General features: G+C 39.6%; 1 protein-coding gene and 1 pseudogene across 3 annotated transcripts in view; both read right to left on the reverse strand.

The window, feature by feature from the left end:
- Positions 1–362: 362 nt before the first annotated feature.
- shtn1 (shootin 1) overlaps positions 363–22,590 on the reverse strand; it is a 65,585-nt gene continuing 43,357 nt past the window's right edge. For 2 of the 3 annotated variants that reach the window (XM_042502657.2, XM_042502656.2), the window contains exons 10-16: positions 15,303–15,456; positions 14,939–15,056; positions 13,288–13,370; positions 7,998–8,101; positions 4,422–4,472; positions 2,378–2,498; positions 363–1,783 (exon numbers count right to left, since the gene is read on the reverse strand). In XM_042502657.2, coding sequence (XP_042358591.2) covers positions 1,752–1,783; positions 2,378–2,498; positions 4,422–4,472; positions 7,998–8,101; positions 13,288–13,370; positions 14,939–15,056; positions 15,303–15,456 — 663 coding nt within the window. In that variant the 3' untranslated portion in view covers positions 363–1,751. The remainder of the gene's footprint in view (positions 1,784–2,377; positions 2,499–4,421; positions 4,473–7,997; positions 8,102–13,287; positions 13,371–14,938; positions 15,057–15,302; positions 15,457–22,590) is intronic. The other variant, XM_088087035.1, reaches the window with a different exon arrangement.
- Positions 15,949–19,084, reverse strand: LOC148187756 (uncharacterized; annotated as a pseudogene).

The following is a 22,590-nucleotide window of genomic DNA, read 5'->3' on the forward strand; positions in this document are numbered from 1 at the left end:
ATTTAGTTAAAATCGCCTGACCACTCCTTGTGTTTATACTGATCAAAGCCAGGGATCAGAGAGCAGAGTGATGTGTACGGAGATGATTTTAAACTATGGCAACGAAGCTACATCAATTCAATATCAGCATAAATGCCCCCAAAAACGAAAAGGATCAAGTGGCCAGTTTCGCCAGCGGACGCTGCCCTGCCCCCCTCTTGACTGATCTGGCTCCTCTCAACGCGAAGGAGCAGCGGCTCTACTCCGAGCTCCTCCCGGACGACTGAACTTCTCACCCTATCTCTAATGGAGAGACCAGTCATCCTATGGAGGAAGCTCATTTCGGCCACTTGTACCCGCGATCTTGTTCTTTCAGTCACATATGCATTTGCATATTTATTTTACAATAATAACATTTGTAATACAATTTTCAGATGCCTTTTATGTCATTGAAGGCAAAATTATAACACTCAAATCACTGTTTTGCTTGACAGATTCCCTTTCACAAAAATGCATTTTTCTCAGTTTTCTAGAAAAAAAGTGATCTTTTTGATGAAACTAGCCTCTATTCAACTTCAGATAAATCAAGAATGGAACAAGGTGCAAACCAAAGTTTTTTTTCCATGACAAAAAGGAGAGTTTCTTCTTTCATTTGAGCTATTCAGTTTTTTCAGAGTCTTTGTACAAAATTTTCTGTGGGTCTTGAAAGATGACTCAAAATGGCCAGAAAAGCTGGCACAAGCCACTTTCCATTATATAATAGGGCTGGCACTCAATGAGTTAACTTTTCAAAGTAGCACCCCTGTGCTTCCTTTTTCAGATTCACTGGCTCAGGGACTTTTTGAGGGATTTAAATACCAACTTTAGGTACATACCATCATCTATCGTACTGGACTTCTGTCTCCCTTGGTGAGGCATGTCCTAAAGATTGCCCAGAATTGTGCCATGACGTCATTGCCTATTCTCTATACCACAAATGTTTCACTGTTTCCCTTACTCCTTGGAAATAGATGACGTTGTGACAAACTCCTCTTCTGCTGAACTGCTACTGGCCAGTCTAATAAGTAGGAGAACAGATTCCACAGAGATGACTAAGCAAACCGAACGTGTTATCTGTCCCAACAGGCCTACAGTGACAGTCCCTGTGGACAGACTGCAGGATGGACGCAGCAGAGAGGAGGCAGTACCACACATAAAATGGTAGCCTGAGAAGGTTGGGGGGTGTGAGTGTGAGCGAGTGAGGGGAACAGTGGAAACAAAGTGTGCCACAGTGGCCTGTAATTGCTCAGTGGGAGGCTACAAGGTTAACACTGGTCTAGACAGAACAATCCAGAGACATACTCTGCTTTGGCAAAAGCTCAAGGCTGCAAAACCCCACTCCACTGTTCCTCACAGTACAAACAATAAATTGGGTTTTACCTTCAGAATTAGAAAAAGAGCTGAATGAATCCTGAAAAGGTGGTGTGGGATACACATCCTTCATTTTACTGAAATAAAATGGCCTCAATGTAAATCACTGACACACTTGTGCTCTTAGCGCAGGGCTGCGTGACCTCTGTGCTGATTTACAACCTGCTCAGGCTGTGCTTTTATCTGATGTGGAAATCCACTCAGTCTCACTGTGTGACTCCTAATACAGCCTGAAGTGATTATTTGATTTATATACAGTCAAATTAAATGCTAGCCATTGGTTTGTCATCATATGATCTTCAGTCACCCACATCCAGTCTGTGTTTTGGGGGTCGTGATGTCAGTCTGCATGATGGCACCCTTCACACAGCAGGGGACAGGATGGGACTGAGACCTGCACACAGAATCAAACACTCAGCATGGGGAATTTTTTCAGGATTTTAGCACGTTTCTATGATTTAAGACATTTTTAAGACATTTCTAGAATTTCTCAGATAATATGACGTTTCTAGGATTTTAGGACAGTTCTAAGACTTTAAAAAATTCCATAATTTTTTTTTTGCTTCTAGGATTGTAGGACGTTTCTAGGATTTTAGGACATTTCTTGGATTTTGGGATGTTTTGAGGATTTTAGGATGGTTTACTGGTTTATTTCTCTGAAACAAACTGTTGCACTATTTTTTCCCTCTGCAAAATATCCAAAATATTTCATATATACATCATGTATGTATATAGGGACAGGTGGTATTTGGAGAATTACATCATGAGAGACCTGCATTTGGTTCCATATGACAATTCTCTTGTTTTAAACTTTGTGAAACACAGAAGATCAGTTCTGTTACTGGATGTCTGCCTTCAGGCTAATGAGGTAGTGCTGTGATGCACTCAACATGTAAAAGCAGAGACTGCAGGTAGATTAAACAGACAAGTGGATAGGATGAAGCCAGACCTGCTGTCAACAGTTTAAAGTAAAGCACATGAAACTTACCGGCATCATGTTGGGACTCAACTGCATCACGCCGTCTCATCAGGATCCTCTGCAGCTCCTCATCGCGGTTTGTTGGTGGAGGCGTTGCCTTTGGTTGAGGGGAGGTTCCACGGAAATTCTCCTTGACAGTTTCAACAAAAACACATAATGTCCACACAGACAGTCTGTTTAGTGACAAAAACAGCCACAAAGTAACAGCTACACCTTAAAATTAGTAGATCTCTAAGAAACTCTAAGGAGTTTTAACTGTTACTAGTCTGAATTTAACTTGAGTAAATGCAGAATCAACAATATATCATGTATGTATAATATGCAAATATTGACTGCAGCTCTTAAAGGACCAGTGTGTAGAATTTAGAGGGATATATTGGCAGAAATAGAATATGACACAATAAGCCTGTAGTCTTTAGCATATAATCACCTGGAAATAAGAATCGTGTCTTTGTTACCTTAGAATGAGCCATATATATCTACAATAGGGAGGTGGTAGTTGTTTTTTGAGATCACCATGTTGCACCGCCATGCTTCTACAGTAGCCCAGAAAGGTCAAACCAAACACTGACTCCAGATACTGCCATTTGAGTTTTTGCATCAGTCACCGCAATAAGAAGCCCAACTGCAATAAGCAGCGCTGGAGTTCCACGTTTTAAACATGAAAGTTCTTCATTTAATGTTTCTGGCAGTTTAATTCACCAGATCTCTTTGTTTTGGAGAGGACAAGACCTCTGTGGATAATTTGGTTCACAGTAAGACGTCTGACTTTGCAGTGTTGGACTAGCTGCCTGCAGCCAAAGTGTGTCAGACGTGAATTTTTAAACTGAAACTGCTTTTTTTTTGATCAATTTAAATTACTGTAGCAGCATTTACACTGCCTGAAATATCAGGCTGTTATGCCGCCTTGTCATTGTGTATAAAACATCTGATCGCAGAAAGGGGGGGCAGAGTGGTCTCACCTCTAAACAGGGAACAGAGGGAGGAACAGCACCATAATAATTTCTGTGTAACACATGAAGCGGGACAGATGTGACCATGGGAGACCCACTGCAGGAGATTTAAAAAGCATAGCAGCTAATCCACAGAAGAACAGCGGCTGTAAATGTCCACAAACTGGGAAAACAATGAAAATCAGGAGCTCCTTCCCCTCTGAGCAGAGGACGAGATCAGCTGCCATATAACAGAGAAGGAATTGTGACTGATGATACATACAATACATTATATGTCACGCTAGAGGTGAAACATGTTCGTCATGCCTCTTGTGATTGGCAGATGCTGAGATGCAGTGTGCACTGGAGCCTCATGATGCCGCCATCATTTGGTTCTGTGTAAAAGTGTCGAGGCACTATAGAGGAAGGACTTCATTGCGGCCCTGTAGCACCATCTCTATGTGAAAGCAGCTTGTGTCTGTCTGTTTTGGAAATGAATAGACCTCTGTGGATAATTCAGCTCATAGTAAAGACCTCCTGAACATCTTGATCAGAAAGAAGTGAGCACACATTAACTCATGAGAGAAAAGGGGTGAGCATGTTGTGGGCGAGCAGCCTAGCTTCGATTAAGCTAATCAGAGATTTACTGATTTATGATGTGAAACTGCTTTGTTTGGTGTTAATAGCTGTTTTTATCACCTGGTCTGTTTGTTTTGCAGAGGATGAGGCCTCTGTGGATAATTCCTCCCTCAGAAAAACCTCCTGAATAATGAAACTGAAGGAAATCTTGCCGGGAGATGTTTTACATGGTTGGTATCCGCAATTCACCACTAGACGCCATCAGATCCCCTAAATTTTGCACACTTCACCTTTTATTTGAATGGATACATAATCAACATTACATCTTATGTGCTTATTGCAGTAGCACTTTCTCTTAGGCAAAAATCTGACTACCTTTCTAACCTTTGTTGATTTTTTCTAATATTTTAACATTAAATTCTGGTGTGAGCACATATATATACAGTGTAGAAAACAAAGGCTGTCCCCTTGTGTAAAAAGCAAAAGTTCAACAGGTAAAATACTACATGTGAGGGCATTGGATTGTTTTAAAGTCCCATTACCATGATTCCTTTAAGTTCCTGAATGGCAGAATTAGATGGCAGCCTCGCAATCTGATAAAAGGAAAATAGGAGGGAAAAGATGGGTTTGGTAAATAAACAGCAGTCTGACACATTATACTTATTTATCGTCATTTAGCACTTAGAGGCTAAACTGCACCTTTTTCTACAGAGACGAGACACTGCAGGTGAGCAGGAGGACATATGCTTTCTACAAGAAGCAAATGTGTAAACACACAATCATTCTGAGTCACGTCAATTTTCCCATCCTCATTATTTATAATTGCTGGTAGAGCAGGTCCTAATGCTATCTAATTTGGTGGAGTTGGTGTGGCGGAGGAACATGCAGACTAAAAGATGTCTTGGCCATATGTCATGTTTTATCAAAACAAGCAGCTCTTAGGTAATCCCACACACTGATGGATTTAAGACCACTGAACAATATACACTCAACAGCGTACAGTGTGTTTTAGTTTGGTCATTTCAACAAAGAGGACCATACTTTTTCTATCACAATCATGGCAAGAATCACATACATGCACTTCCTTTAATGACTCCACTCTCATGTTTTCATGTCTTCTCTCTGTCCTCAGTGTTTGGTGTTCACTGTGAGACATCTCTGCGCTTGCTAGCTCTCTCGAGGCAGCACTCATCATCATTCATCTGGTACCTTCATGATGGTGTGTGCTGGTGAAAAGACCAACATGTGCAACGTCACCTTACACACCATCTACAATGTAACTTTACTCTGATCTATTGCATGTCCTGTAGGCCTCAGTAGACTTACAAGTTTGTTACTGATCTGCTTACAAGCTGTGAAGAATGAGCTGTTGCTGATCAGCACCTGGTGATCCAACCTGTTCTCATTCCAACTAACCACATGTTGCTGCTTTGCAGTGGACTTCCGTATTTATAGATAACACTGTAGGTATCCCCCTGCATCTGCTCTTTATGTTTCAGAATATCGTGATGTCTACACAAGCACATGGTAAGATAACGCTGCACTAGGTTTTGTTTAGGCAACCAATGCCAGGATGTCAACAAACACACATGCTGGTATAGATGTTTAGAATTATAGAAAGGAGGCACATGGCAAGAAGTGAACATTGGACTCCAGCATGAAAGTGCAGGGTTTGTGTGTGTATATATATATATATATATATACATACATACATATATATATATATATATATATATATATATATATATATATATATATATATATATATATATATATATATATATATATATATATACATACATACATATATTGTTTGTTTGCATGATACACCATAGAATGCCATTAGGTTGAAAACTGATGACCTTTACACCAAACTGAAACTGTACACTGAAAGCACTGTCACATTGGTGGTATTTTACAACTTTAGAATGAGAACAGGCTGGATGGTCAGTTGGATCAAATGATGGGGGACACTTCTGGACAGACCTGGTGGATCCAAACATGTACTGAGGGGAAAGTCTGACTTTGGAGGGAAGTTCCGCCATACTGTTAGACCACTAAAGCAGGGCCAGTCTCAGGCTGTGTTCACCAGGGGAACAGAAATACAGATCTGGACTGGGGATTTGTTAAGTGGTGGATAGAGCACCTTGAGGAACACCTGAAACCAACCCACACATCATCTGTGGAGGAGGCAGAGTCTGAAGACTCAACAGAAGCCTCACTCATATCCCCATCACCACAGTGGGGGTGATGGGAGTGTCCCTATCCAGTCTCTATGTTTTCTGGACTTGGGGAGGGCTTACCACAATGTCCTCCAGGGAGTCCTGTGGGGGGATTCTGCTGGAACATGGGGTACCACGGCCATTGCTATGAGTAATCTGGTTCTTATGTGACTAAAGACAGCTGCGGCTGTATTAATTGAGGACAAAGAGGACAAGTTTTCAGTGAGTGTTGGCCTCCACCAGGGGTGTCCCTAATCACACATTGTGTCTGTAATATTCATGGACAGGATCTCAAAGTGCAGCCTAGGGAAGGAAGGAGGTTTGGTTTTGGAACCTCAGAATTGCATCTCTGTTCTTTGCCTATCTATGATGTGGTTCTGTTGGCTTCATCCCACCATAACCTCCAGCATGCACTGGGGCAGTTTGAAGCTGAGCGTGAAGTGGTCGTGATGAGAGTCAGCACCTCCAAATTTGAGGCCATGGTTCTCTGCCAGAAAACTGTGGATTGTCCCCTCTGGGTTGGGGGAGAATTGCAGCCCCAAGCAAAGGGTCTCTGAGGGTCTTGTTCCCAAGTGAGGGCAAAATGGAGCAAAGGATGGACAAGCATTTTGGTGTGGTGTCAGCAGTGATGTGACCATGGTGACAGACTGTTGTAGTAAAGAGGGAGCTGAGCCAGAAAGCAAAGCTTTTAAGTTAGTGGTCCATCTTCAGTCCAACCCTCACTGATGGTTGTGAGCTTGAGGTCATGGCTAAAAGAAAGAGACTGCAGAAACAAGAGTGTCTGGACTTAGTCTTAGAGATAGGGTGAGGAGTCAAGGTAGAGCCGCTACTCTTTCATGTTGAAAGGGGCTAGCTGAAGTGGTTCGGGCATCTAATTAGGATGCGTCCTGGACCAGAACACCTTTAGATGTGTTCTGGTCCAACTGGTGGGAGACCCCAGTGTAGACCCATAACACACTGGAAGGATTATTTGTCTCTTTTGGTTTGTGAACACTGCAAGATCTGCTAATCGGAGCTGGGTGGATGAATGGATAAATTGATTAACACATTAGCTGGTCAACAGAAATGAACATAGTTCAGGACTATTCTACAGTGTTGGATTTAAATTAAGTCTTTGAAACCTGGAACGACATCTCTCTTGTGCTTTCAGATACCTTTAAATCTTTGAACCCTGAGCAATGGGAGCAGTTTCTTTCGAAACCATAAAAAAAGGCAAGGAGCAACTTGTTGACAAATGTTGTACACTCTGGTACCTTATGTATAGTAAAAACAGATTGCATGAAATTGCATGAAAGTAGAATTAAAAAATTAGTTTAAGAAAACCAGGTAAAATTGTCTAGGGAAAAAGGAAAAAATCTTGGGAAAAAACATATTCATAATTAACCATATTACATATTTAGAATTAGGTTACAGAATTATTACACTTTTAAAGCATTTCTTGTCATTACCTTTCTTTTTCATCATATTTAAAAACTTTTTAAAATTTCTTGCACTTTTTACTTCTTGCTTATATTGGGGTCATTTCTTGCTTTGTTGCTCTGTGCCTTTTTCCAGTGTTTTGAAGAAGTCTTTCAAATTTCAAAGGATTGATTCAAAGAAATTACAAATTGGTAGATTTAAAAAAAAAAAGTGACAGCCATTGCGGATTATGTTAAGCATAGTTGTGTATGTAGGTGGAATATTGATAAAACACCTACATCAAGGTCACCACACAAAGTACGTTAACGCGTGCCACAGCAAACAGGAGACCACAGCACTGCAGCATTATTGGCCATTTCTGACAGTTTACTGGCAAGCTACAGGTTAAGAGCTTTCATGAAGTGGCTTTACATGTCAAGAACCGCGTTGCAGATATTGTCTAGGTTATACACCATTTAGGAGGATTACTAAAGGTACCTGTCTCCTGGTCCTATTAGGGGACTGGCTGACAGGTCGAAGCTGAACGCCTTTCTTGATCCTGTGCATCATTTCCTCCACCGCCTGCTGTCTGATATCCACCTCTACGAGTGACAGACACACACAACAAGAAAGAGAGACAGACATCTGTCTTAGTTGTCTTTTCCAACAAATATTTTTTTTATTTATTTAGCAGTTTTACTGGTACTAAACCATCTGCCTCAATGGGAAACGGTGCCAAGGACCAAAGTGAGTTTAAATGATTTTGAGAGGTACGAGGCATTGTGTTATTCACAGGCATCATTAGCACTATACTTAAAGTGAGCTCATTTGGATTTAAAAGCTTGAAAATGACATGAGCCTCCAGGCCCAATCAATGAAGTTTTGTTGGAGAAATTCCAGCTTTTTTCTCTTCATTACGCCATAAATAGTGACTGAACTGTTTTACTGGCAATGCTGTTGTAGGGTGGATGAAGCAGTTCTGTACAGTAGTATTCAAACTACAACCACTGTGTTTAAAGCAGAGATATTTAACTTTGCTTTGCTTTGGGGCCATACGCACACGTTTTAAGGATTGTAAGACGTGTCTAAGATTTTAGGACATGTTTAGCATTTTAGGATGTTTTTAGAATTTTATGGCGTTTTCTGGATTTTAGCATGTTTGCAAGATTTCAGGACATTTCTAGGATTTTTGGACAGTTCTCAGATTTTAGAATGTGTCTCAGATTTCAGGACATTTCTATGATTTTAGGAAATGTCTAGGATTTTAGCATGTTTCTAAGATTTTAGGAGAGTTCTAGGATTTTAGCATGCTTCTAAGATTTTAGGAGAGTTCTAGGATTGTAGGACATTTTTCAGATTTTGGGACATTATCTGATTTTAGGGCATTTAGGGCTTACAGGTGGGATCTCTGTCGGAGGTGTAAGGGGTCCTCTGCTGGCACTCTTTTTGATAAATAAGCTCTATTTTGATTCAGTTTTACACACTCTGGCACCTTATGTATACAAAAAGAACAAAAACAATTCCCAGTGTGAATCACATTATTTTTATTGAGAATTAGAAAATGGTTTGGTGGCCATCCAGCAACGCCCAGTGGCCAGATTTGGCCCACGAGCCATAAGTTGAGTGTCACTGGTTTAAAGCCTTTCTAGAGTGCAAGGTTACCAAAACCATTCTGAAATGAATTTCAACTGTGAAAATACACAAACCCTATTCAGCAATTTTTCATCCAAAAGTTTTGTGCGAGTAAGAGTTTCTAAAATTCACAGAATATGAGACCAAAAAATAAATAAATAAATAAAATTCTGACATAATGCAGTCAGTTGCACCCCAAAGAATGTGAATATTTAATCTGCTTATGTAGAAAATTCAGTGGAACACACAATGTAACTGGTGTTAGTAAGATGACTTTAAAATGTCACACAAATACTATTTTGTGTTAAAGTAATAGTAAAATATTTTCTTCCAAAGTGCTCAGAAATAGACTATTATTCAGGTGTCAGAGGAGAAGATCCTTGGGTGGCACCTATTCAGCCCTGTTTGTAGTTCCAACAAATAGTCTGTGCGTAGCGCCCAATTCAGGCCTCATAAATTCAAAAACTATTTAACCAAATGACGACATAGTAAAGCCTGTTCAGGCAATCTGGCTGTCCTACCTGCTCCAACAAGCCAAGGCTCCCCTTTTGTTTGCACAAATTGAAGAATTTATCATGCTGACCTTATAGGCCAATGATGAAAATTTGAGTTTGAATTTCTTATGCACCACTTGCTTCTGCCTTTGTCCTTTCACACAAAAGTGATTTGGATTTGCAAAGAAAAGGGCAAAAAGGATCAAATCTGAAAGGCAAAAACAGGATTGAAGATTAGGATTTCTCACTAATATGTAAGAGAAATAGCCCGCCGCAAGGAGAATAAAATGCTAAATGAACAAACATAACATAGAGAAAGCAAATATATGCAGAATGATTAATTCTCAGACAGTATGAGCTACAGAATGTGCACATTAAAACAATATTATTTCACTGACATCACTTGGGGGCTCACAAAGCCAAGACAAAATTGAATAATTGCATACTAAAGCAGGTAATTTCAATATGAACTATACTGACCAATCTAAAATCTTCCCATTAGTCTCCCACACTCACACAATCATAGTCTAAATTTGTGATATTCAGCTAACAGTTCACAGGTGGCCCTGCAACCATTTTCTAATTCACAATAAAAATTAAGTGATTCACACTGGAAATTGTTTTGTACTTTTACTATACATAAGGTACCAGAGTGTACAAATAGCATCAAAACACAGCTTGATGATTAAAAAAAAAGTGTCAGGGGAGGATCCCCTGCATACCCAACAGCGGTCCAAACTAAGCGCCTAATGTCATGAAATCCTAGAATGTCTTAAAATCCCAGCAATGTCCTAAAATCTGATAATGTCCTGAAATTCTGGAAATGTCATTAAATCCTAGAAACATCCTAAAATCCTAGAAATGTCCAAAAATTCTAGAAATGTTCTATCATCCCAGAAACATCCAAAAATCCTAGAAATGTGCCAGAATCCTAAAAAGTTCCTGAAATCCTATAAACGTCCCAGCATTCTAGAAACATGTCTCGGCTGCTGCAACTGGTTGCTGGCCTCAGGTCATCTTGCAAAAGTGGCCCCATAGCAAAGCAAGTTGAAAATTCCTGGACTAAATGTTGATTGTGCTTTCAGGCAGGCAAAATAAAAACTAAAGTGCTTTACGGGGCAACAAATAATACAGTAGTGACATAAAAACAGCGCACTTTAAAAGAAATCCAATAAAAACATTTTAGTGTATAAAGAGTCAAATCAGGAAAGGCTCTTTGATAAGAGTATGTGTTAGGAAATGAGTCAGCTGACCCGATTTGTTTCTGAAATACAGTGAAAGTATGACGTCGCATGAAATTTAAAGTAATAAAAAATGCAAATACTAAAGTAAAGTGTCAGTAATTCAAAATTGTACTTGAGTAAATTTACTTTGTTCCACTTCATCACTGGATGTTGCTTATTCAGAACTCGGAGCCTGCGTGTCTCAGTGTTGCGGCTATTCAGAAGATGACGGGTTGCACATTGCGGCGAGCTTAGAGCAGCAGCCAGTGAGGTATCTACGTTTCCAATATCTATGAGTGGTACAATATTTATAACAAATTTCAAGTCACAAGAAAAATAATAATGATCATTGCATAATTAAGACAGAAGATTTCCACACACGTAACTTAATTTGTGTTAATGAGCACTTCAGAAAATTAGCTAGTTTTTTGTTTTCTGATTTTTAGAATTGAAACAAAAAAATGAAAAAAAAAAAGGATTATTTTCTGTTTATTGTCTTTATATTTCAAAAAGGAGGAAACCGCTCATTTCCTGATTTTGGTTTTCTCATTTCAAAACGAAAATCTGTTAGCCACCAAGTACAAATGACTCAAACACTCTGTGCCCTTTAGTTTTCAGCTGGGCCTCTGGAACTGACAAAAGATCTCTGCCGCCCTAAGATCTCAAAGTACGTTCCAGCGTACACAGTACTGAGAGGTCCGAGACATCCAGAGAGACGCTATACATTGATATTTTAAATAATATTCAAAATATACAACCTGCTAAACTCAGCTGAGGCCTGTGTTTTTGTTGCAGATTAAAAAAACTGAAATGTGGGGCGCCTGGTGGCTCAGTGGATAGAGCAGCGCCTGTTATACAGAGGTTGTGACCTCGCCGCAATGGCCGCAGGTTCGATTCAAGCCTCAACCCTTCACTGCATGTCGCCCCTTCTCTCTCTCCTCCTTTCACACTTAATCTACCCTGTCAATTAAAGGCAATAAAAAGCCAAAAAAAAAATCTTAAAAAAAAAACAAAAACTGAAATATGTGGGCACACTCCAACCCTGGTGGGGCAAAAATAAAAACCCAGAGGCTTTCCTTTTTATAGGTTCACAAGTAAAGTATATGAACTATATTGGTTCCTGGATCATGTGGCACTGTGACCCCACTGTGACGCAATATTTTGCAGCCATTTTTTATTTTTCCTATCTGATAATATTGCCATTATACAGCCAATGCGCAAATCATTAATGGAAAGACATCAACCTTAACCATCAGAAAAACAGGCAAAAATATCTGCATTTTTTAGAGGCACACAACATGAGACTGGCGTCAGTGGTGAGGATACAAACATAACCCTGCTGCACCATGTGGAAGTAATGCCACTTTATGGATACCAACCGTCATTAAAACCTAAATAAGATGAAGAAGGAGAAGAAGAAGTACAACAAATTCACATAACATTCTACAAAACATGGCTCTCTGTGTGGACAGATGAAGAGACTGAGATCATCTTGACTCTTATACAAGACGAAAAAATTACTGCAATATTAGATTGGCTTTATTGAGTGGCTGCAATAGAAATAAACCTGCCAATATTTTGGACATCCGTTGTCAGGCTTCGTGGAATGTTATCACGAGAGGACAGTCACGTAACATCGTGAGAGAAGTCGCATAACATCCCTCAATGGAAATGCAGCCATCTTTCAATTGTGTTTTGGCGAAATTTAAAAAATATCAATTAAGTTTTGCACAAACTTTTAATGGAAACCCATCTACTGAGGCGTGCTGCCTCCAGCTGAGCCCATGCAGACACAGGGAGAACATGCAAACTCCAAACAGAACTTTGCCCTGACCCGAGTTCGAACAGGGGACCCTCTTGCTGTGAGGCGTCAGTGCTAACCACCACACCACCAATCCTCTGTTTATTTGCCAAACAGGTTGAAAAGCACTGATTGTTGCGTCTTTGTTTTTCAAGGCTTGTATTGTGTTTGTGTTCTTGTAGAAATAGTTAACCCTTTGAAACCTGGAGCAACATAACATTTATTGTACTGCTTTCAGACTCCCTTTCACAAGAATGGAACCCCAAGTAAATTGGTGCAATTATTTTTCAAAAATAGGGGGGAAAATGGCTAAGAGCAAATTTGTGAAAAATTAGTAGATTTAGAAGATTATTTGGAAAAAGCAAGGGAAAACATCTAAGGACAAAAGCTGGAGGAAAAATTATTTTTTATAACTATCACAATTATATATATACAATTAAGTAACATCGTTATTACAATTACAACCTGGCCATTTCCTTGTTTGTTTGCTTTTTACTTTTTTTGCCTTTCTTTCTGTCTTTCTTTCTTTCTGTCTTTCAGAAATACAATGCAAGTCTTACAGTGTTGGTGCTGAAGCCTAGCTCTGTATATTGTAATAATACTGGTGCATGCCCTTTGTGTGGAGGTTTGATGTGTACCTGGTGTCTTGGCTGAGTTGTGCAGCACCAGAGGGATGTCAGTGCTGATGTCTCTTCTCTTTCGGATCAATGACAGCAGTGAACTACAGAGGGAGGCACAAATGGAGATCAAGTGCTTGTTATAAGACGAATGCTTTCACAGGATCCAAAAAGTGTTTACTGCTATTGATTTTGTTACCCTCATCAGCCAATGTTGTTGTGTAGCTTCCCAGAAAAAATGACAGTCTTGATCATCATATATTATGCACCACAATGTCATCATTTTCAACTTTTCTCACTTTGATATCATAACAGCAAAAAAAGTGTAATAACAAGAGAGTTGATTCTCTCTCAGTGATTGCCTTTATTGGCAGTTCAACATGCTGTGTTGACTAAGCAGCTGATAAGGCCAGCAAAGCCAGAGAGGATGCAACAGGGTTGTGGGAGGCATAGATGTTAGTCAATTTTTTTTAAAGGAGAGAAGATGTACATCTCGATTTTGCATCATGAAGCATTCAAATATAATTTCCTTCTGCAATAAATAAATACATTAATTAATTTAATTTAACATCCTGTTTAGCCGTTTGGTAGAGCACATTTTGAGTAACTTCATCTTTGTGAAAAATGTGTTGACTCAACCTGACTGAGCCATCTCTACTATTCAGTTTAGATATGTTATGCTAAAGACATCCAGTAGATGTCGCTGTGTCTTTAAACAGCTTTTTGAGTTTGCCCACTGCAGGGATTAATGACAAGAAAATTTATTGAGTGATGGGTTTTTCAAAGGTAGGCATATTTATTCAACATGTTATAGTTTCAGGGTTCTTACAGAACAGATTTATGTGACTTGATACAAAACTAAATTTTTAACAGGGGTCAAATAAGTTTAAAAAAAAAAATACTCTACCAGATGGCTGATTTGTCCCTCTCATTAAAATTGACTATTTGCTAACAAATAAATGAACTTCTAATTATTCACTGTTGTTAAATTATAGGTTTAATGACAGAATATTCACTATTGTAATTCCCATATACTACTTAATGATATTCCATTATATATTTAATAAAAGAAATTATATCAACTTGTTCATCATTTCTATGATTTTTAGGTAGTGTGATAATACTATTATTGTTAATACTACTAATTTCATGGTAACACAATGATATATATTGGTATGTTATAACAGAACTTGGCTTGTAATTGTGATTTTTTCTGTTTTGCCATTATCATGAACAGCCATTTCACCATTTTATAAAGGTCTGTGTTTAAAATATTATGAGGTCTGTTAAAAAATAAACATTGATTTTTGTTATTATAGCCTCAAGGTAACATGCAAAGAAACTCAGAGTAAACCATATGTCTACCATAAAGAAAGTAGTGCATGAGTGAACACTGTCACTGTGCAGGCCCCACACTAAACAATACACTCACTATCATCCATTCAGTTCACATCAACATCACCTGAGAATTCCCACTGTCCTAGTCATAAGCCCTGCTTATATTGTGCATGCACCACTGACTGTGATTTTCAATGTAGTTGTCTTTCATTGTGTCTCTGAGTTGGAGAGTCTCATGCATTTACTCTGTCACTGAAATATGCATCAAACTACATCAAAGTAATAGTAATTTCCTGGACTGAAGAATCGCAGAGCTTATTGTGTGTGATCAAACCTGAGCGGGTTGGAGGCTGGAGCTGGGGCTTGAGGAAGCGGAGGTGGTGGGGGAGGTGGGGGTGCTGGTGCTGGGGGTGGGTTGGTAGCTGCCTGCAGCCTCTTCTGAAGCTCTTCAACTGGCCAGTAAAACACATCCAGTTTCAGCAGACACACGGCAACAGCACCGAGAACGGGGGAGAAAACAACAATTAATGGTTTTCCAGAATCTCATGGTCATACTTTCAATCAAACTGCTTCTGTTAGCATTGTTACATACATAGCTCCCTCTAAAGTGTTCTATTCTGTATTGTCCTCTATAGCGTACAGTTTAATGACCCACAGCGCTTTCTGTCCATACACTTCCAAATTCTGTGTTTGTTCACCTGTGGACCGCAGATCCTTGACGTTCGCTTCAGCCTTGGAGCATTTGTCACTGTACTCCCTCTTCTCCTCCTCCAGGAGCTCCAGTTTATGCCTCAATGCCATCAGCTCCTTCACATCCTCAGCGGTCCTCAGCCTGTCCTCAGCCTGCTTCATCTGACCACATGAAACACAACACACATGCACTGTTTACCACAAAATGCCTGTGCAGAATGGATCCTCAACTACTTTATTGTTTACTTAAGAATTTAGAATGAGACGTGAGAAGATGGAATGAAATTTATTTATATTAGTATAAGGTAAAATATCGCATTAAATGTAATATGTAATGTAATAGTTAAATATAAGGTTGAGACAACTTGAATAAATTAAGTAACTTAACTCTGTAACTCAGATTTAATATAATTAGAGCAATCAATAAAGCAATCTGATCACATTTATTATTTATCACATTTATATTATTATTATCTCCATTTATTTTAATTTAGTTTATAAAACGCATATTTATGTTGTGTTAAGTTATTATTATAAATTAAATTTTGACTCAATTCAGTTAGATTTTACTCAGATATATAGCTTATTTTTTTATTAAGGGCCAATAGTCATTTCTTGAGTGTACAATGCCATCACCAGCTTGTTAGTCTGGATCTAGGAGTCCCACAGGATCTTGGTCCACCACTTTTGGAGGGCATTGTAGTCCATACTCAGCACAGATGTTCCTATACATGATGCCAGCCACCTGGTTATGGCGTTCCATGTACGCTGTGCCTGCCTGCATCTTACACTGTGCATGTGTTGAACTGTCTCAGGGGCATCTTTGTACAGCCTGCACCTGGGGTCCTGCCTGGTCTGGTAGACCCCTCTTTTGTTCTTGTGCTGAGTGCCTGTTCTTATGCAACCATGATCAGTGTCTCTGTTCTGTCCTTCAGAAGCTTTTTCCAGCCATTGGTAGGATTTCTCAATATCAGCAATTTCCATTATCTGTCGTTGGTACAAGCCTTGCAGGGGCTTGGCCTTCAATGACAGCTCTTCATCATCATCATCGTCATCATTATCGGGCTTCTGCTGCTTGAAACATTCACTTAGCAAATCATCGCTTGGGGCCATCTTCCTAATATACTCCTGGAATTTAGCCATTTGACCCTGGACAGTGGCTCTGATGCTCACTAGTCCTCAGACGCCCTCCTTTCACTTAGTGTATAGTTTCAGGGTGCTAAACTTGGGATGAAACCTAGCATGCACTGACAAGTTTTCCTGTCTTAGTATCAGTGGCCTCTATTTTTTGCTTCTGATGACTGACGGTGTATGTGTGTGTGTGTGTGTGTGTGTGTGTGTGTGTGTGTGTGTGTGTGTTTATTCTACTTATAGATAAACAGCGCAGCTCTGCAGCACTGTGTTGGCTGTGGCGGTTGCAGCTCCAGCAGTGATGATTTCTGATAAGTAGCATTGGGTAGCTGCCAGGTGATATTCTGTTATCCACTCCCCAACCCTAGTTCCTTAACCAGTGTTTTAATTGTTCCTCAAATGAAGGGCATGGCTCACTTCCACCCCAGCATCAGAAGAGATCAGTGATCCCACTCAGCTCTAATGGTTTTCCATCAGTGCCAGAGGAGGTGGGAGGGAGCTGGAGGCTACACTGCTGCTTGTAATTATTAATCTGGCAGGTCAGGGCCCCTAGGTTTTACTGTCATGGCCTGTGATAATTCACCAGGTAGTCTCCCCTATGTAATTAAAAAGCTAAATCATTCTTATTTTGATGCATATGAATTATAGACATTTCACAAGGAAGCAAGGGGATGCCTTATTTACCGTATGTAATCCTTTGCTTCTGTTTGCACCTGTTAAGCATAAATGAATTACTGTTTACAGCTAGTTCTTGAGTGTCACCATAATCTGAAAGTCTGTCAGGTTTTGAAAAATGTAATTTGCTGTTCAAAAGATGCAAAAGGTTACTGTTCTTCAGATATTTTTGAACTGAAGAATTAATCTAATACTCCTTTTCTTCCCAAATTATTGCATGCATGCAGTTTCTTAAAACATGGGTAAACTCACAAAAACAAGGCTATAGACTGGTTTCTCATCGCCAGTAGAGCAGCGCTATGTACACGGCTCTTTATATATCACTTACTTATTAAGTCTTTCTTTCAAACTTGGTCCCACTAATTTGGATTTATGTTGGAGCACTGCTTAAGTGGAGACGGATGGTAATTAGTGCTGCTGCGTCATTGTATCTCACTAGTTAAGGGGCTAAAATTAGCATGTTCACATGGGTGTTGTGTTTCCATCAATGCTGATTGGAGCCGGAGGTGATAAATACCCCTGACTACTGCAGGGTCATTTGACCCAAGTGTGAATGCAAATTGTACACTTTTCCATTGCAATAAAAAGCCAGATGTTAGCAGGTGTGTTTGTTCAGTGTGTAATCTGTTGTCTCAACTTGTTTTCCAACATTCTAATATTGATATTTCAGCTGATACTATAAATATATACAATTATGAAATGCAATAATATGGTCAGATATGGTCACATACACATGAAAAAGTTACGTACTGGAGAAAGGATATTTTACTGTTCAATAATAAACTTGATTTACCAAAATGACATATGTGCACTGAAATAATAAACTTCATTGAGAATTTAATAATGATAACCTGCATTGGGTTCTGTTAAATATAAACTTTCTATTGTGGTTATCAGACAATATAAAGACTGATACTAATATATCTAAAATTGGCCGATAAAAAAAGGTTTCCTTAAGCTGGTGTGTTTTCTCCATTACTCTGATTCATTTAACCAGTTGATAACAACACCAAAATTTCCATGTTGGCAGTAGTATTTTAGTTTGTCATTTTAGTTGCTTTTCTGTTGTTTTTTTTAAACTGTGAAATTCATCATCTCTTTTTTACAAAAACAACTGTGCATTTTATGAGAAAAGCATGTCGGGCATTACCTGACTTTGAATTATGCTAGCCAAACAGATTCAGCAGTGTACTACAAATATTAGACAATATGGGGTTTTTTTTCCATATAAAGTCTTTAAGTTTGAACAGGACTCAGCTCAACGTTCAGTGTGACAGCGGCATTCATGTAATACAGTCGACAAGCTAACAGCACTAATGACTGATTGCAAATGTGCAACACACATTAATTCTATCTAGGACTTTGAATTGGACCTATGCACTAAGTGGAACTTTACTTCTACTTTGACAATATAGGGATAATAAAATAAAATTATACACAGAATAGACCCATGGTGCTAGTCTATTTTAATATTTTATTAACAATAATGATGATTATGGTGATGATGATGATGATGATGATGAGCCCAACAGCCTACACAGCAGTAGTACAGTGCAGTGCACTTGAATGCAGCTTTGGCATACTTGCACTGTCAAGTTCACCCTTCTTGTGGCGACAGCGAATCAATTTATGGCACGATTTAGATGCTTCAGGAAACGTGGTTCAAAGCAGCTACCACCTGGTTGTTTTCTTTTGCCCCAGTCAGATGGCTCCTGCGTCTCTGGATCCAGGACCAATGCCTGGCTCCAACAGAAGGCATGAAAGCAAGTATGCTTCATGTGCTGGCTGAGTGCTGCTGGGAAAGTTCTCTAAGGCTCTCAGTTGCTTTTCATTATGCTTACATATATACAATATATAGGGAGCTATGTATGTAACTATATATATATATATATCTATATATATATATATATATATATATGCATACATATGCTTCCTTGCATCCTCTCTCCTCCTGTGACCCCAAAATTGCCCCCACTACCGTCATCATGGAGGATCTCTCAATCCTTTAAATTCTCCTCAAGAAAAAAAGGAGAGAAAAAGGTTTGGGACGAGTTTAGAGCGAAAAAACTGTGGTGTATCCTACATATATCCTCCTCACAGGGACATGCACAGTTAGGCTTTAAACATGTGATGTAATCAAACATGTAATTTCTGCTGTAAAGTTGGGCATTTTAACATGGGGGTCTGTCGCATGGATCTATTACAAATCTGGATACAGCAGTGGGGGCGGGGCCTCGTTCATTCCTATGAGAGCTGCTCAGTGGCACATGAAGCAGAGAAAACTCTTTTTCTGGGTTTAGAAAAAAATAAAATAAAATACCTGGATCTACTGGCCTATAGAGCATGCGTAGACGTGATTAACGACAGCCAAATACGACCGAGTGCAAACGACTGTGCCCGAGCACTGACTCCGACTCACTGGCTCACTCACACAGATTATCTGAGCACTCCTTCACGAGCATTCCTCTCGTAGTAGCTTAGCTTATTAGCAACAGCAGCTAATCAGTGGTATAACAATAGTGGTGCTGTTGGTTTTAATATTTACGTGATAATCAGATAATGGTATATCTATCTCTCTGTACACACACACACACACACACACACACACACACATACATACAATTTATCAGGGAATCATATCGTGATCACGACCAGAGAAATCAAATTAACAGAATTAAGAAGTGTTGTGCCCATGTAAAGGTAATAAAAGGTGGTGCCTTGTAATATTGCCCCGTATTTTATTACACAGCTCAACTTTAAGTAAATACTACGCTCAGTACCGTTTAATTACTGTCACTAGTGCTGATCACTGATAACCGGTTGTTACTGATTACTGATAACCGGTGTCTGGAATACAGACCGTAGACCATATATATGGTCTCTGATACAGACACAGTACGACATCCACATTACAGGCTTTACAACAGCCAACAGCATATGGATGTGTTGAAAGATAGTTAAAATGATGAAATGATTAAAAAATATCCATTTCTACAGCTGGCATGAAGTCTGTGTTGTGTCAGGCACTCCAAGAGTTAAATGCGCATGCACGGGGTAGAGTCCCGTGGGTCCTATGCGCATTCATTTTATGTCCAGAGAAAGATGTCTATATTCGGAAAATGGTCTATTTTAGGACTTCATGGTCTGTGGGGATCGACTCTGTTTTGGAGTCAGCCTCAAGTGGCCATTAGAGGAACTGAAGGTTTTGGCACTTCTGTGTTGGCTTCATTTTTACGAAGTCGCCGTTTGTTCGGACTGGTTAAATTACTCATCATTAATCATTTCCACAACGTGAAAGATGCACCCACTGGAGCACTCTACCTGCTGACATGGCAACAACAGTGCACATGACTGGGGTCATAGGGCATTTTTTTGTGTCACGTACTGCAATGTTTTTTGTCTTGTTATGTATTTTACAATTTGGTCTAACATTAATACATTGTAATTATGGGCTACTCGTATTTTATCTTTCACAACAGCAAAACTGTCACGGAATTATATACCTTTCCGCACAAGTCAAGTTGCACATGTTTTACATCCATGTCTGTAAAAAGATGGATGCTTCACACACATCTTCCCCTCGCAGCACAGAAGATCTCTTCAATCAGCACAGTTTCAGGATTAGTGTCATCAACTCAGCATCTGCCCAAATGTCTCCCCTTCTATTCCTAAGACATGCTGTTGAGTAATGGCCAGAAAAATGTTTTTGCAGAACATTATTTTGTCACTGTTGACCTTTGACCTCTTGGATATAAAATGTCAGAACATCATCATTCTATCCTAAGAGACATTTGTGTGAAAATTAGAGCATATAAATTCTGGGGTTATGGCCAAAAACATGATTTGTGAGTTCACAGTGACCTTGCCTTTTGAACTTCAGCCACCAGATCAGCTTATTCTTGAGTCCAAGTGGATGTTTGTGCCAAACATGAGGAAACTCTCAAGTCCATCTTTAGATACTGCATTCACAAAAATGGGACGGATGCAAGGACACAGTGGCCTGATAAGACTGAGATGAATGCAAGGTCAGTGTGACTTTGACCTTTTACCACCAAAATTGAATCAGTTCATCTTTGAGTCCACTAACATTTGTGCCAAATTTGAAAAAAAAAAACCAAAAAAACATCAAGGTGTTCTTTAGATACCACATACATGAAACTGATCAGTTATCTAGACTTCAAACATTAAAGCGTGGATGAGCAGTGAATTCTTGATGTTGAATTCAGATAAAACTGAAGTTAGTTTTGGCCCCAAACACCTCTGAAACTCCTTTTCTAAGGATGTAATTTCTCTAGATGGCATTACCTTGGCCTCTAGCACAACTGTAAGGAACCTCTGAGTTTTATTTGATTAAGATCTATTTTTGCCTCTCATATAAAACAAATCTCTAGAACTGATTTCTTTCACTTGCGTAAAATCACAAAAACTAGACATATCCTGTCCCAAATACATGCCAAAAAATTAGTACACGTGTTTGTTACTTCTAGGCTGGATTACTGTAACTCCCTATTATTCGGTTGCACCAACAAATCTCTTAGATCTCTCCAACTGGTGCAGAACGCTGATGCACATGTTCTAACAGGTACCAAAAAAAAGGCACAATATTTCTCCTGTTTTAGCTTCTTTGCACTGGCTCCCTGTGAAATCCAGGATTGAATTTAAAATCCTCCTCCTTACTTACAAAGCTCTAAATAGTCAGGCTCCATCCTATCTGTTGCAGCTCATTGTTCCTTACCAACCCTCAAGATCACTGCGCTCTGAAAATGCAGGGTTACTTGTGGTTCCCAAAGTCTCCAAAAGTAGGATGGGAGCTAGACCCTTCAGCTACCATGCTCCTCTCTTATGGAACCACCTTCCAGTTTCACTCAGGGAGGCAGCCACCGTTTCCACTTTTAAAGGGTAGACTCAAGACCTTCCTCTCTGATAAAGTTTATAATTAGGGCTGGGTCAGGTTGCCTGGACCAGCCCATAGTTAGGCTGACATAAGTTTCTATGAAACACTGAGCTCCTTTTTCCTTCTCTTACTCCCTCCATCTGAAAACGCTCATGTCTGGTTATTACATTATGCTAACTCTGTTGCCTCTCTGGAGCATTCCTGCTCCTTTGTTTCCTAGTTTTCCCAGATCCTGGCTGCAATCTTGGCTGCGCCTGATCGTGGTGATAGCTGTGCTGGTGCTGTGACCCTGCCTTTGGTCGTGCTCATGCTGTGGCTGCACTGATACTGTACCCCCAGCTTGCCCTGATTGTGGTCTTGGTTTTGCCATTGCTATGGACCTGTCTGAAGCTCCACCTGTGTTGTGGGTCCTGGTTGCACCGATGCCGTGATCATGCATTAATATACGGATGGGGCTCTTATCAACATGCACAATATTATCATAAAGTGCATTTAGTAATTTTACACCTATCTTGTTGTAATATGACATGCGTTTGTATCCATTATTGCTGTGCATCTCTCCCCCTCTCTCCACCTCTCTCCCCCTCTCTTCCCCT

This window comes from Plectropomus leopardus, chromosome 13, assembly GCF_026936395.1.
Source record: "Plectropomus leopardus strain MGB_pleo_1.0 chromosome 13, ASM2693639v1, whole genome shotgun sequence".
Taxonomy (NCBI): Eukaryota; Metazoa; Chordata; class Actinopteri; order Perciformes; family Serranidae; genus Plectropomus; species Plectropomus leopardus.